This window comes from Bombus vancouverensis, chromosome 5, assembly GCF_051014615.1.
Source record: "Bombus vancouverensis nearcticus chromosome 5, iyBomVanc1_principal, whole genome shotgun sequence".
Classification (NCBI taxonomy): Eukaryota; Metazoa; Arthropoda; class Insecta; order Hymenoptera; family Apidae; genus Bombus; species Bombus vancouverensis.
The window spans coordinates 13299044-13314690 of NC_134915.1; the positions used below are offsets into that span (position 1 = coordinate 13299044).

Here is a 15647-nt window from a genome sequence, read left to right on the forward strand (position 1 = left end):
CTTGGATGCCTCGCAATTTGCGTGGGACGATGGTAAATGGGACATACCTATCGAGATTCACTACATCTACGTACATATGCATATAGGTAATTCTATATGTATATGTTACGATGTAGAAATACACGTATGGTTTAACACGTTCTGTGCAGGACTAATTTTTCGTTGCTTTCCGTTCAGACCACGTGGGGCGTATACGCTCCACGTTACTACGATTGATAGTTTTGCTTCTGATATTTTTGCCTATGCCTTATACAATTTTTTTAATATTGCAGAAAACATAATTAACAAGAAAAGGGTGTATTGTTTAATATCAAACGAATAAATATAATTTTTAAGAAATTGTTCTAACAAACATATGGTTGAATATTTACTCTATCAGACGAGTCGGATGGTCCTACGTAATATTTTTTAATGATGTAAAAATTAATTTTTTTTTAATTATTCGTTTTACAATGAAAATTCCAAATGGCTTGAACGGAAAGTTGAGCGTGGGGCGTATACGGAACGGATTAAATAAAAGCAACGTTTAGGAGTACAGAAAAATAACACTGTTTGTCAGTACGTAAGTAAACAATATATTTATCATTATCGTTATTACTAAGGCACTTGTTACCGATATAAAAATGTGTACGTCACAAATTATTGCCAATGAGCATATATAAATACTGATATTAAACAACTAATTGCTTCTCGTAGTATAATCTCAGATATTATGGATGTCACCCAAGGGGAGTTTCTTGACTTGTTTTCGGTTTCTGTTACTGTTATTCGACTGTTATTAACAAACGCTTTCCATTTCGTGAAATAACACTTATTTTTCTTCACGTTAAATTGAAGGCACTTTGTAAGAGGTCTCCGCCTCCACGCGATGCTCCCCCCGCCCCTACACATAACAACTAAATTGAGTTTAGACTAAAAGCAAGATACGGTATGGTAATATTAATATTATCGTTAACTAGCAATAAAAATAATACATTAAATGTATCTGACCTGCACGCCTGGAAGCTGTCGCAACGAGAGTAACGTAACGCAACGATTTCGTGATCCTTGTTAACGATGGTAACTTTTTTGGATCGCACTCGAAAATAGATCTTCGCGTTTAATACAAGCTTCGCGTTACGATCGAACATAATAACCATGAACAGAAAACATAGTAGACAACGATAGTAGAAAGAAAGATTTTGTGCCTCCCGACATGATTAAAATCACTATCGATATAGACTTCTCAAACTATGAATGCCTTCTTTTATACGTTTGTACAACAGCTTTATTCATTATATAGCCATTCGCATTAAAATCGTTACGATATTGCTATACAGAAACGTTTAATATACCGATAATAAGGAAACAAGAGACACTCGTAATTCGAGAAAGGATATATATATCATGTCTAATATCAAAAAAAGATCGCGATGAAACGATTATAAAAATTTTCTTCTTACAATGATTTTTAATGCAGATAACAGGAGCGTTAAGTCTACCGTGTTTTGTGTTGCTACACGTAATTACTATACAGCGATCGCTTTCCAAGTTTCAGTCGAATAATACAGATAGTAACACAAATATCGAACGAATATTACATGATCGTTTTATTACTTTATTAAAAAATAAAGAGGTCGAATATTCGTGCTGCTCGCACAGCTACCGTTGTAGCAGTATAAAAGATAAAACCAAGCGTGCGAATAACTACAAAACAAAAATCTAACTTGCGTCTCCGGAACTTTTCCTTACTGAGAGAAAAGGCAGGAGAGCTTACGGATTTTTCCTTCCACCTTTTTTGTGTTTTCATTTCTTTTCTTTCTTTTAATTTATCAATGAAATTCTATGATCTTCGATGAACGACCGTGGTTGGCAGACGTAACTGTGACGATTCGATAACAATGAAAATTCGATGATTAACAAGGAAACGTTAACAAGATAATGTTTTGATTATTTAAGAAAGATAACAGCTCTTTCTTCGAACTATAGAAAGAAAAAACGTAAAACATGGAATAGATCAGTCGGATAAAATTGGTGATCGCGTGATTGTTATCACTGGGGTACAGTACTTATCAACGTTATCGCCGCATTATTTCGGACTAACAAAAGAAAGTTACGTCAACCTCCGATATTTTTTTCCTTCACTTTTTTTCCTCTTTTTTCTTTTTCTTTCCCTTCTTTTTATAACGTATGTATACACTTAAGCTGCCATGTAACTAAATATACATGTACGTCTCCTCTTTACCATGTCGCTTTGATTATTCGATAATAACCATTACTACTGGTTGTTTCGCGAGGAACATACAAAGTACAAGATTGACGGCCTCTTTTTTTCTTTCAATTTTCTTATCCCCAAGAACTAAGGGAAAGAAATACGCGAAAAATCCTTAAGGCTAAAGATATTTAAAGGTAATCTATAAACATCATATACTCTCCTTTTTTAATGTCCATAATATAACTGTATGTAGTATAAAACGCAAGAGAATTTTATAATCTAACAGTGATTTCAAAATACCAATAACTGCAATTTGTAACAGGTATAGACTTTACATATAAAAAAAATATATATATTCATTTTGTGTTCCCCTTTTCAAAGTATTTAAAAGGGTCTAAAAACGTGTTTGTCTATTTTAACAATTACCACATGTTCATATAAACATCTCGTATAGACGGACGGTTATTGCTTTAAAACATGACGATCAATATTGTCGTTCTAATCGATTGCAAAGAAAAGGCACTTCGTTTAAGCATATCGCTTGTAAAATAGTCTGAGCATTATCGACACTCGATTGCGGTGTACATGTGTGTTAATATGTATACACACACACATGCGATTCGGAGAAATCTGTTTCGAATCTGAATCATACATGTAACACGACTTGTTCCGTATGCCAACTTCGAAGTATAGACAAGTGTCCGTGTGTTAAAAATGCTTCGATACTTTTAGACGTTGCCGTTGCTTCCGTAAACATCATATAAAGATCACCGCTATATGAATCGATGAATATCGAATAAAATATCATTTATCGAACATCATACCTTCTTTCTTCTTGTTCTTCCATTCTCTCTGTACATAGTGTTTTCATAATAATTGCACTTCGTCCTTATTTCATTCCACAAGTTTTCAATGTACGTTCACAAACTCCGTGAACACATCAGGTATGACGCTGTTCTTTTTAAATTTAAATCACATGCGAGATCCATGATCGTAAAAAAATCTGATATGTCATGATATCAGATTCCTTTTGTAAACCAACGTGATATAAATATAATTAAACAACAATTTACTTGTCTACTCCATACTATCGGGAAGTATATCGAGCTTTCTCCATTCATTGCGCTCTCCTCCATTGACCCGAACGGTACGCACATTAAATATTATTACTCATAATAAAATGAATAATATTCAGTTCTCTCTCTCGCTCCCTCTCGTACAATGCTTTAGTATAGAAATACAAACTTATATACAAAATGTTGTGGGGACAAATGCACTCATACACGCATACAAGCATACAAACACTCAAATACCCTAATAATAAGAGAGAAAGAGAAAGACCCGAATACATTTTTTACATACAAGATGTCCTAAAAATCTTAAAATACAACGTCACAGATTGTATTCTTCATTCAATTCCAACAATTTCGATTATTCCATGCAGCAGGTGGTAAAAAATGGTGGAGGAGAAAACTAGTTTCTGGAGAAGCCTCAACGATAATTACGGCCTGCTCAACATTCTCAAAAATTTCTTCAGGAAGACTCGACAAGCTTGCCATGAACACTAGATTTTAAGGCTTCGAATTTCACTATTTTTTACCACCTCTCATTATTCAACAAGCACGATATATAACAAGAAATTCGTAGTATGGAATTCAATAAGAACTATAATCTTCCGAATTATCGTCAACATTTCTAGGACACCCTGTGAATGTTTCTGTATAGACATTTCTGTATATACGTTGAGCATAGCGCATTTTGTAATTAAGGCTCCATTCTACTTAAACTTTAAAATTTTTCTCGTTCACGTGCGTTTTTTTTTATGGAATAGTCGTTACCTTACTGGTAAGATCCTCTAGAATCGTTCCATTTAGTTTAGACGTATTGAAATTGCAATTTTTTTTTTAACGAATCGATTTCATAAATTGCTTGCCTGTCATAGACAATTCTTTCCTCCATACTACAGCCACGTCAGCACGTTTTCAGGTTTTGTCGTATTAGGGTTTATCAGCGATTGCACATCGTCCAAAATATCGCTACTGAAATCTTCACTCAGCTGGAAACAAAATTACAAGAAACAGGAGAGTGATATTTGAAACAGTCTTTGTAACTACTTTTACATATAAAGATTTAATAAATACCTGTAACGATGGAACAAGATCGTCCGTCGAATCGATATTATCGCTCAGTGTAGAGAGATCTGGGGTCTCCATGGGTGCACCACCATCTGTAGAAGAGAAAAGAAAGAAAGCTTTTAATATTACCGTATTACTGTCGAAGCGAGTTCAGGTGTGATAATGTTCAAGGAAGACTTTAAGCTCAAGTTTATGGAAAACGGACCGTTGTCTCTTCTCGTGAAATATTATCGCTTTACTTCTTGATTATTCTATCTTCGCTGATTTATAAACTGAAAAAATTGTGTTCAAAGTTTATGAAATTTTAAATTATTGTATGTAGAACTTAAAAAAACTCAATACATATTTGTTGTTTTCTAAGTAGGATTTTCATCATACTATTATAAATTTGTATTCTTTATATCAACGAGATATATGTGAGCTGATTAATTAAATTTGTTTGAAGAATGTAGATAGAACAATTAAGCATTAGGGCGACGATATCGCATATAAAAGAACATCTTACCACTGGTGCCATCCATGTTATCGTCGATGTTTGCAAGAAAATCTTCAGGTGTATGAGGAAGAGAATAAGCAGAACCAAGACCCAGACCACTGTCTGCGCTTTCCTGACGTGCATGTTGTTCGTTGATTCCCGATAAAAATGGGTCCATAGCGGCGTCGGTAGTGCTTTGTCGGAGCATAAGCTCTTGCTACAGATAGAAAAGACCGCGCGATATTATGAAAGACAAAAGCGAGCGATCAAACACTCGAATAAGTACTCACCTGACGTATAATTTCCTGTTGCCGTTGCTTAAGACGCTCGCGTTCCATCTGTAACGACTGAAGACGGAGTTTCTGTTGACACGCTTGCAATGTTTGATTACTCTGAATGCCACCACCTGTGGGTTGTTGTTGTTGAAGCCAGTTTTGTGGTAACATCGCACCTGAAGTCGGAGCCCTTTGTAGATGTGTAGCTAAAACAAAACATAGCGGAGCTCGATACAATATCCGGTAAAAGTTTAACAATTCGTACGAAGAGAAGTACGAATTCTCGCATGAAAATAAAGACACTCGTCTATGATCGACCTTTGGAAGCAACCTACGCGATTTAGAGTGGGTCGATCGCAATGAAACTTACGGATTCTTGGATCGAACCACGAAGTGGTACGTGTCTGATGATTAATGAAGTAGATTTCTCCTTCAGGAGTACGCGCTTGCTCCCATCCGTCGGGCAATGGACCTAGAGAATTGGTAGCGCCGGTCGAGGATTTCCCATTGTCGACGGCGGCAGCCACAGCTGCCACGTTCGCTGCTGCCGCTGTTTTTCGTGGATCTTCCCATGTCGTGGTTCGCGTCAGGTGGCTGGAAAATAAAATTATAACACGTTCAGACGTCGTGCTATTTTGTACGTATAGCGTGGCCCCGTGCAGAAACTGAATACGCCACGGCACGTACAGTTATCCACATATAGTAGGCGCATTCTAAAAATAGTTCCATTCAAAAGACGACGCGAAGGAGTAACAGCAGGCGCCTAGCGGTAGTTAGCATACGAGTTTTAACGTCTCGAGAGAGAGAATAAAACGTATTTCACGAAATTTCCCCAAGGATCAAACCACTTTGTACCGTTCCTCCACGTCACGATCTCGTCGTCAATACGAAACAGCGATCGAAACGTTATGCTCTGTTATTCGCGGAAACGCTCGGATTCGTCTCCTTTATTTATTCGTCGCGTGATCGGTGGCAGGTCGAAGAATCGAAAAGTTAAGAAACAAGAAGCCACGAAATACACGTTCCAACACATCATGATCGTATTTTAAAGCATTTCGCGGAAACAGACGGCAGCAAAAGCTGTACCGTGTGTTTCTGCGTACGAATGAGCCCGAACTCCGTTTTGAGAAGTTACCGCACACACCGCGATCTGGCTCCGATACGGGACGAAACGGTGTAGCATGGGTCCTTGAAATCGTAGCCACGCACGGCCCGGAGCGTCTCTTCGATCGTCCAACTAATTCCTCCTACTGTGCGGGACGAGCATCGTGGTTAATTAAATGGCAAAGCATCGTTCGGCAACGGCAGCAGCTTAGCACACGGGGATGTGGATGGAGTCGTGGTCGTTTTATCCGAAACGGCTTTACTCGGCACGAAAACACTACGTCGTCTCTCGGTCGACAAAAATAACAGCTAATGGCTGTGATTGCCGATCTCGTCGTCTTCCCTCTACCTAACGTATTTACCTTACTCACGTGTCACTTTTCAGCCGGGAGGAAGTAGAAAACACTACACCGTGCACGACCGCCGCTCTTATTTACCTTCGTGAAACGAATACCTTTGCGAACCGATTACCTTGCCTGACTCCATAGAAATTTTAGACAACGATCGAACATGCGGCACGCTTAATACGACACCGTGGTTCGAACACCGAAATTTCCCAATCGGGCGATGTATATCGGGCCAGAACCATCAACCAACAGATTCATCCGCGTGGCAAATTTCGTGAACGCGTAGGAAGAAGATTGCTTTTCCAATGATAATTCTCGTAACCATTTAAACGAATACGTTCAAATCGCTTGTCACGAGTTCCTCGAACAGCAGCCGCCACCGATTCTCGAATCACCACGAACGCAGAAGAGTTCAGCCCGCTTTATATTTTGCCAAAAGTGTCACTCGTTTGCATTCCATGGACGATGACTTAATGCGTTTCGCTTAAGTCATCGGCGACGACATAAACAAGTTGTCTAAATCCGCATCGGGATATCGTGCACCGGTTCTCAGTATTTCCGAGCGAGAAACAAATCTTCTTACACGGTTAATAATACCCGCGGAACAGAACGCGTTTGACGTAGTTTTAACATTAAGAGCATTATCCAATCGAGATATATCTGATCGAGCGTGTTAAGCTGCGTCGTTTCCCGAGATCCGTCACCGGGCAGCCACGGATCGAGAAGGACACGAACAAAACACGGCTCGTCGATTCCTCTGACGCGATCTCCGGATAACGGCAGAGACGCGGGTTTACGATCGCGTCGATCGGTCAAGAAAATGTCAAATTTCCCTCCGAACTCTCGCCGAATGACGCTTTCCTCGGTCGAATTAGACGAAAGGAAATCGGACAGAACGATCATCCCGATGAACTTTTCTCAGACGACTCTCGAAAGCGATGCTTTTCTTTGCCTTCTCCTATCCTTCCCCAGCTGCGATTCGATCGTACTGATCGATTCAGCTTCGAGAGAAACTCACGTTTCCTCGTTGATCAAAAAAAATGACAGAAGAATCGTATAGTTACGATTAAAGTAATAAAAAGGAAGGAAAGGAAGAACAACGGGGCAAAGGAAAAGAAATTGAAAATCTATCTCCAGGATGCGTGATCGGCGGTGGCATAGCAGAATACAGAACGGCGGTGTGTTCCAAAAGCTACATGTCGCGGGTCTCTCCGGGAGCGGTTGGATGCGTTCCAAGAGAGTCCGAGGTAGAGAGAGAAAGAGAGAGAGAGGGCTAGGTGGCCGAGAGGCAAGGGTAGAGAAAGGAAAGAAGCGAGAAGAGGAAAAGAGGGAGAGGTAAGCAAGCAGGCAGGCAAGTAAGCAAGCAAGTAAGCAAGCTAGCAGGCAGGCTAGCAGGCGAACAGGCAACCAGGCAGCCAGGCAGGCAGCTCGAGAGCATTGGAGAATTACAAGAGGGTTTCTGTGTGGCGCACAGCATACGGACTACGATGTATTTTTACTCCGGACATCACGGCGCCGGACAACTCGTAAATAGACACTCTCGCACCGACGCTCTCTTTCGCTTGCCTGCTCTTCTCTCCCGTCGTCGTCGTCGTCTTCGTCGTCGTCGTCGTCGTCGTCGTCGTCGTCGTCGTCGTCGTCGTCGTCGTCGTCGTCGTCTTGGTCGTCGTGGTTGTGCTCGTGGTCGTCGATGCACGATACTCGTTACATCCCTCCAGCACCCTCCCCCCTCGAAAAAGCTACGACCGATCCCCTTCCAAAAATGACATCCAAGTACCGAGTTAATACATGCTTTTAACGACCTACGAGAACGAACAACTGCCAGCAGAATCGCTTAACGAACAATGCTCGATAACCCTAGACATCGAGGCATCCTCCTCGCTTTCCACGCTGTTTCATCTTCTCTCTAGACTAGGCGTCGCGTCGGCTGCTCGTTTCGGAAATCGAGGCGATCCCTTGTTTTCAAAGTCAAGCGCGCGAAACATCGATAACGAACACCGAGCGCTCGATACGAGACAGTGCGAGAAAGCAAAGGCCTCTTTGAATGAACGGGGCTACGCGTTCAGACACGACACGCAGCGTATCAATTGAGAATCTTCGCTTCGAGAGTACATAAATTGTAGCCGAAGTACGTAGCGAACGGAACATCGCCGTCACGTCGCATGGAACAAATATGAAACAATATTCACGGGCCGATTATGACGTCATAGATGATATTTACGAGTCGACTGGAAACCTCTAACGATACACGAAATTTCCATTTAACTACGCGTCAAAATCATCGAAGAAAATCTACGAATATCGCAAGGATTACTAAAAACCTATGAACCTTTGTACGAGCTCGAAAAGATCGTCCAATCGAAAATAGTTTTCTAATCGACGTATCGTAGTCCCCTCCGACTTCGATTAGCCGCAGCGATAAGTTATTATTCGAATGGCTGACAAAATGAAACGCCTGGCAAGTCGCTTGAAAATCAACGACGAAGAAAACAGAAAAAGGACAGAACGGTGATCGTTAGTCGGAAAGCGGCGAGAGCGAGTCTCGCCGAGGACGCTCGGTCCGCCTTGAACTTTCGATACATTCGAGGTATTCCCGGAGATTTGTCCTCCTATCTGGCATTCGTGTTTGCAGCGCAAGACTCTCTCTCGTCTACAGGTGTGTCGGGGTCTTTAGCCTGTCGAGTGGTCGAGTAAAAACTTCGATCCTTATGCGAACGTCTTAACGTTGTAACGCCTTTGCGGAAAAGAGCACGACCTACTCCTCGTTCCGTGGAAAACACCGATTACTATATAACGCGCATAATATTACCGATGCAACTGTTACGCGCGCGTGTACACACGCGCGCACACACGCACACGAGCACACCGTACATTGTAATACAAATAGATCGAACGTGACGCGCGCGTAAAATAAAGTCTGCCGTGTGTCGTTTATCTCGCGTTTTTAGCTCTCCTCGCGTCACGAATGTTATTTATCGTTCTGTACCTTTCGCTTATCGAGAGGAACGTCTTTCGAGACGCGGCACACCAAACGAGAAACGGATTATACCCATTCGACACGCCGCGTCGCGGAAATGTGGTCGTTCCACGAGCAATCAGCGCATAGTTTCCTCTTGAATTTCTCAAATAGCGTTATTTCTTTCCCCCCCCCTTTCTCCTTTTTTCCTTTCCTTTTTTCTCAGATAAAAACTTAAAAGACACGAACAACCGACGAAAAAGATAAAATATCGGACACGATGGAAAAAAACAGAAGGAAAATGCGTGTCCGCGTTGTCGAACTGACCCTGAACACAACAGGATGCCGATGTCGCGCACACGCGGTCAACTTTCACTGCATTCGAAAATGCATAGATACTAAACGTCCTCGAAATGAATTTACGAGGGAAACGGCTGGAATATATCGGCATGGTCGATTCCACTCGTGGATCGTTTCTCTGGCGGTCGTTATCGACCAGTTCGCGAGAGATTCGCGTTACTCCGTCGCTCGAACGAGGAAGTAGCCGCGAATCAATTGCCATTAGCATCTCAGCCTCGCGATTACGCTCCGTATATAACAGTATTCGTTTCTCGGATACTTTGGAGCGCGGGCGTGGTTCGTTACTCGTACGATTTCGAACGTTTTATCGCGTCACATAGGAACGCGTGATTTTTTGACGCGTGATTTCTACCAGTCGCAAACAATTCCGAATAATGCCCACCTATCTCGACCTTAATACCAGTGACAGCCAAAGAGAATCGTCGTTCGATTCTTCAGCTTTCTCAAAAATATAGCAGCAAAAGTAAAAAATTAGATATTTGCTCGCCAGAAACCAAAGAAAACATACGAACGAAGGAGAATCGGTACAACAAGGAATGACACTCGTTCGTGAAACGAGCTCGATAAACGAGATCCGTTGAAGCGAATAAATGTAGAGTCGGTTGAATTCCACGTATAGTGTGACTCTGCTCGTGACTAATGTTTCGTCAAACGATACAGTTGACGGAAAACCTTGGTTGCCTGTTCGTCGTGTCTCGTGTGTTCACCTGGCGGTGGAACGTGTTTCTCGAACTGGCAAGATCGTTGCGTTCGAGCGAGCGAACGTACATCGCGATAAGAGAGCGATGTCTTTGCCTGTCTCTCCGAGAGAGAAGAAACGGCGCCGCTGTTTACGTCCGGTCGATGAAAGAAAAAAAAAAAAAACGATCCCTCCACTGGTTCGTGGCAAAGTCGTTTCGTTTCGACGGTATACAGTTGCTCCTTCTCGCTGGTATGTAATACGCGAACCTAGCTAACGGGACCAACGTATAACATTATACGGCGAGGTAGTAACGCGCGAGTTGCGCGCCAACCGCGCGGCAAACGAAAAATCCAGGAAAAAATCCCAACGATGGGTCTGTACTAAGAACTCTCCGTCGATCGCGTGAAATTTCGCGCGAAACAAGCGAGTTGGTTGAAAGACGATGACGCGATCTGGTCGCTTCCAACGATACCGGACGTTTAAACGGCGCGTCGTCGTCAACGTTTCTCTGTTTAGGCTCTCTCGTTATTTTCTCTGGCAGAATATAGAATACACTAAGAGAATGCACGGAGTAGAAGCGACGTAACAGAGAGAAAGAGAGAGGAAGGGAAAGAGAGGCGAGGCGACACTTCCTAGAAGGTTTCAAAGAGTCAGTTTGTTCGCGGCTCGAATCACGTTTCAATTACGCAAATTAGATTCTAATAAGTCCCGCTTCTGGATAAGATCCAAAAGCTCGGAGAGACGGGCCAGAGGTAATTGGACGAACGGCGCGAGAGAAGAGAAATAAGAGAGAAGACACGGGTGCCGTCACGGTAGTCATTACTGCATAATACAACAACCGTGCGGCTCTCGGTTGGCTGCACTTCTTTTACCATCGGCCATTACCGAGCAACTCTCCTCGCGGCCGCTGTGTTACGTCTATCGAGGGAATGCCATGCTTTTTCTCGTTCCATGAACGATAATCCATAGTAGCACCGGAGCACGGCAGCAACTACTATATCTTACTATAAACAATTAAACGATATTTACGTCGGATCGGTCGCGGTCGAAATAGCCATAAATCGGTCGGAGAAGCGCGAACCTGAGACGTGATTAATTCTCGTCGATACAAGGCTACTCGGGTAAACGTAATTATTCGTCGAGCCACTCCTTTCTTTCCTTTGCCATTTCATTCCGCTTCCTGCATTGCGAATGGGCACGTTACCGATACATTACAAAGTACCGGGGGAAAACGGCTCCGTTTCATAGAAACGACTAAATTTCAGATCCTATAGGAAGAAAATTTCAGATATACGTTTCGATACGAACGAGCAAACGAAAAGACGCGACTCCTGGTAGAAAGTACGATTGCGATAAAACCTTTTAGAAAACTAGAAAGAGAACCTTTTAGAAAATTAGAGAACGAGCTGTGTTACGAGCATTAAGAACATAGAAGTTACGGCGAAAGATCGACGGGAAAGATTGTCTAATTACGTTTTTACGTAACATTTCGGTAGGACTTAGTGGCTCGAGAAATTAAGGACGAGGGAGTGATTAAATAACGATCAACGAAAGACGGTAAAATATACGTCAACGACAGCGTATCTGAAAATTGCTCGATGATTCGACGACGATACCTATCGACGAGTTTTACAACTTTCACGATGCTATCTCGAAGCGAAGGCTCGTTGCGCGACGTTCATTCGAGTTTCCAGCTCACGCTGAAATCATAGAACGTAAACGGAAATGATTTCCCTGAAAGAAATTCCCCTTAAATGGAACGAAACGAATGGAATGGCTGTACAGCTTCCGAGCTTGAAAATTTTAAGCTGGTAGGTAAAAATAACGGTTCCAAAATAAAAGAAGGAAATTCATGTTCACATAGTAAAATATTTGACTGTGGAGGGTTGAAAGGGATGGACATTGCATAAAGGGATAATTCTTACGAGAAGTAAGATCCAATAGCTGGCATTCTCAAAAACTAACCTGCCTAGTCCTCGTTCTTACAAAAATGTCAGCGGCAGGTAGAATTCGCAGTAAAGCATTAATAGGCAGGGTTCGAACAGTAAAACTCAGGTAAAATTTTCTGCTAGAAGACGCATACACGAGAACAGAGATTTCTCGAGTTTCTCTTCCCGGCTTCTCTGTAAATTGCGTTCTTCTTGTTTGCAAATAAGAAAGGAGAAAGAGAAAGAAGGAGAAAAAGAGGTGAGAATGACGATGAAAATACTTGGAAATGAGGCGAAGAACAATACCGGCTAACCGAATGAAAGCCCTTTTCAATTGGTTTTGAGGAAGGCGAACGTTGAAAAGAAGACACGTTGAATATTTACAAAAGTACAGGTATAACTGAATGAACGAGAATCCCTTCGTTCGCAGGTGTACTCGTTATCGATACGGAGGCAAAACGTATCGATTATCGCCGGGATATCTGTACGTGACATCAGCCACTCGACCAACGAAATCGTAATCAGACATCAAAGCAAACAAGGAGGAAAACGTAACGCGGTCGATCGATCGACTCCGAGGAAAATACGTGAACTCGAAGAAATTGAACGTGGTAATGCATGCCGACATTAGCTATTATCCTCGAAATTAAAAAAAAAAAAGAAAAAAATAAACATAATAAAAGAGAGATATGTCTGAAAGAAAACGTTGTTCCATAAGTGGAACAAAGCGAAAGATGATTTGGGCGATCTCTAATTCTTTGAAAACTGCTGTTTCAAGCAGCTTCGTCACGAAAATCGTGAAATATTGGAAATTAGACGCGGCGATCGAAAAAAGAGAGAAACGTCCGAGCCACCGGCGAAATACAGGTGGGTGGAAGGAAGCGAATGAGGCGACAAAGCAGACGAGGAGCGTTTCCCACGACAGGTGACACGTGGGAATCCTAGTGACGGCGCAGGTGGATCAGGTTAAACGAGCGAGATGGAAGAGAAACGGGGAAGGGACTGTGGAGGTATCGAGTAGGCGGCTCGAGATTGACAAGGAGAGCCGAGCCAAGAGAAAGACGAGAAAACGGGATCCATAGCGGGGACAAGGAGGATATGCTAGCAATTGGCAGTGGGGAGACGCGGCCGAGAAACGGAGGAACGGAGAAACAACGATGAGTAAGTCGAGGTGGTGATAAAGACAGTAACGGCCTTGAGGTATGTGAGACCCCAACACGACGAAAATGTGAACCAGCCAGCAGTCGCGTACAACGGTGAACTGCTCCGATCCGGAGTAGGATCGTTTATTCAATGGTCATAGATAGAATCCACTTGGAGATGAATCAATAAGGTTGTGAAATGACTAAGAAAATGTCAGATCGATGTCGTCTGTTCTCGGCATTCCCTTCCCGTATCTTCTGCTTCGTATAATGCCGTAAGAGGATCGGCAAACGTGAAACTAGCGTTTATCGAGGAAACCTTAAGAACGTTCATGAACAAGGGTTCCGTTGATAGGTAACTAGTCAGATTCTGTGGACATGTTAGAAAAATGTTGAAAAATCTATATGATTCGATCGATTCGAAAAGAAGATAGAAATGGGCGGGAAGGGAGATAAGCAGGAAATAGGGAAGGGAAAGAAAAAAGAATAGAACAGCAGGCTTTGGAAAACAAAAAGAGGAAAGTAGACTTACTTGAGGAAGTAGATTTGTCCCTCGGGGGTGCGCGCCTGTTCCCATCCATGTGGCAGGGGACCTAGGTCGTCGACCGTACTGATGACGTCGTAGCTGCGTTGCTTCTGGTGATGATGGTGACGCGCGTGCGGCTGGGGCGCGTGCTGAGGCGCCTGCTGAGCTGAGGCGTAGGTTTGCTGAAGAGAGGCCGGGCTGCTGTGAGCGCGAGGATGAGCAACGGTGAGGCCAGCCGCGGCCGCTGCCGCGACTGCAGCCGCAGCCGCACCTGCGGCGTTTGATCCGGTACCAGCGGCAGTATTTCCACTTCCACCAGTAGCCGCACCTGCTGCTCCGGTAGCTGATGTACCGGTGGCGTTTCCACCGGGTGCTGGGCCGGCACCGGCGACCGCGGCCGCTGTACCAAACGCGGAATCCGCCGAATTCTCCCGTGAATGCGAAATCGAGGGACTCTTGCTACCCGTCGACGGTGGATTAAAGAAGGAATCTGGTAAATTGCGCATGCGCAGTGGTACTTGCAGCGGACGCTTCGAGTCTGGCTTCAGGACGCTGTCGAACAGTGCCTGTAGATCTGATTCCGAGTTTTGATCGATATTTACTACCAGATTACTTTTCGACAACTGGTCCACGTCCTGGTTCAGCGCCATTTTGGATCACGCACTCTAACGCGCTTCGTCCGTGTCTTTCTTTCGCCCTGTCGTCTCTCTCTCCTCGTATCCTGTACACTCTGCTGCTACCTTTCGTTCTTCTTTAGTTCTCCCCTCTCTTTCTCTCTTACACTCTTCTTTCTTCCCTTCTTTCCGTCTTCTCGCCTATCCTATCTCCTTCCTGTCTTTTTCTTTCGTCACCGTCGTTCTGAACCTTCTTTCCACCTCTCCCTCTCCCCTTTACGCTACGTTTGCTCTTGTCTTTTACGGTACACCTATGGGCATTCGTGCATAGCACACCACCAGTCTCTTCTCTATTTGACCTGTACACACAGTCTCGCTCTCCTCCGTCACTCCTCGATTCCTCGACAACGCGATAGCTTCTTCTCTTTTCCACCTGTGCGTGTCGCGAGAGACAACAAAACAAGCAGGACAATGCCGCCGCCGCCGCCGCCGCCGCCGTCGCTGCCGCCGTCGTTCTAACTACCACAAGGTCCCCTTGTACCTCTAGCCTTCTACAATACCCTCGAATTTTTCGACGAGTAACGTCTCCTCCACCTCTTACCACGATATCGCGCACCAGGAGAAATCGACTCGTTTTGCTAGCCGGCCGTCTAGCAAACGAGTGCTAGCGTTCACCGTGCGTGGACACGCGATTACGTACAGGGCCTAGAAATTCCCGTGTATCCGACTGATTCTCATCTTTCCACGCTACCTGCTGGCTGATACTGTTACCAAATTCTAACGGCGCTCTTTTCGAAAGTTTATCGCCAGTTTGATACAATAATGTTGTTTACCGCTAAACGACCAAATACGAAAATAAAACTACCTTCGCGCGAAGACAGTATTACTTCCTCACTTTTTAATAAATTC

At 43.4% G+C, this 15647-nt stretch overlaps 1 protein-coding gene across 1 annotated transcript; it reads right to left on the reverse strand.

The window, feature by feature from the left end:
- Window positions 1-551: 551 nt before the first annotated feature.
- yki (Transcriptional coactivator yki) lies at window positions 552-15435 on the reverse strand. The gene is made up of 6 exons (XM_033332907.2): window positions 14131-15435; window positions 5450-5673; window positions 5095-5285; window positions 4835-5021; window positions 4336-4421; window positions 552-4250 (listed from the first exon to the last, which is right to left on the reverse strand). The coding sequence occupies exons 1-6, from the start codon at window positions 14772-14774 to the stop codon at window positions 4155-4157; spliced, it is 1428 nt and encodes a 475-aa protein (XP_033188798.1). The 5' UTR covers window positions 14775-15435; the 3' UTR covers window positions 552-4154.
- Between the last annotated feature and the right edge of the window lie 212 nt (window positions 15436-15647).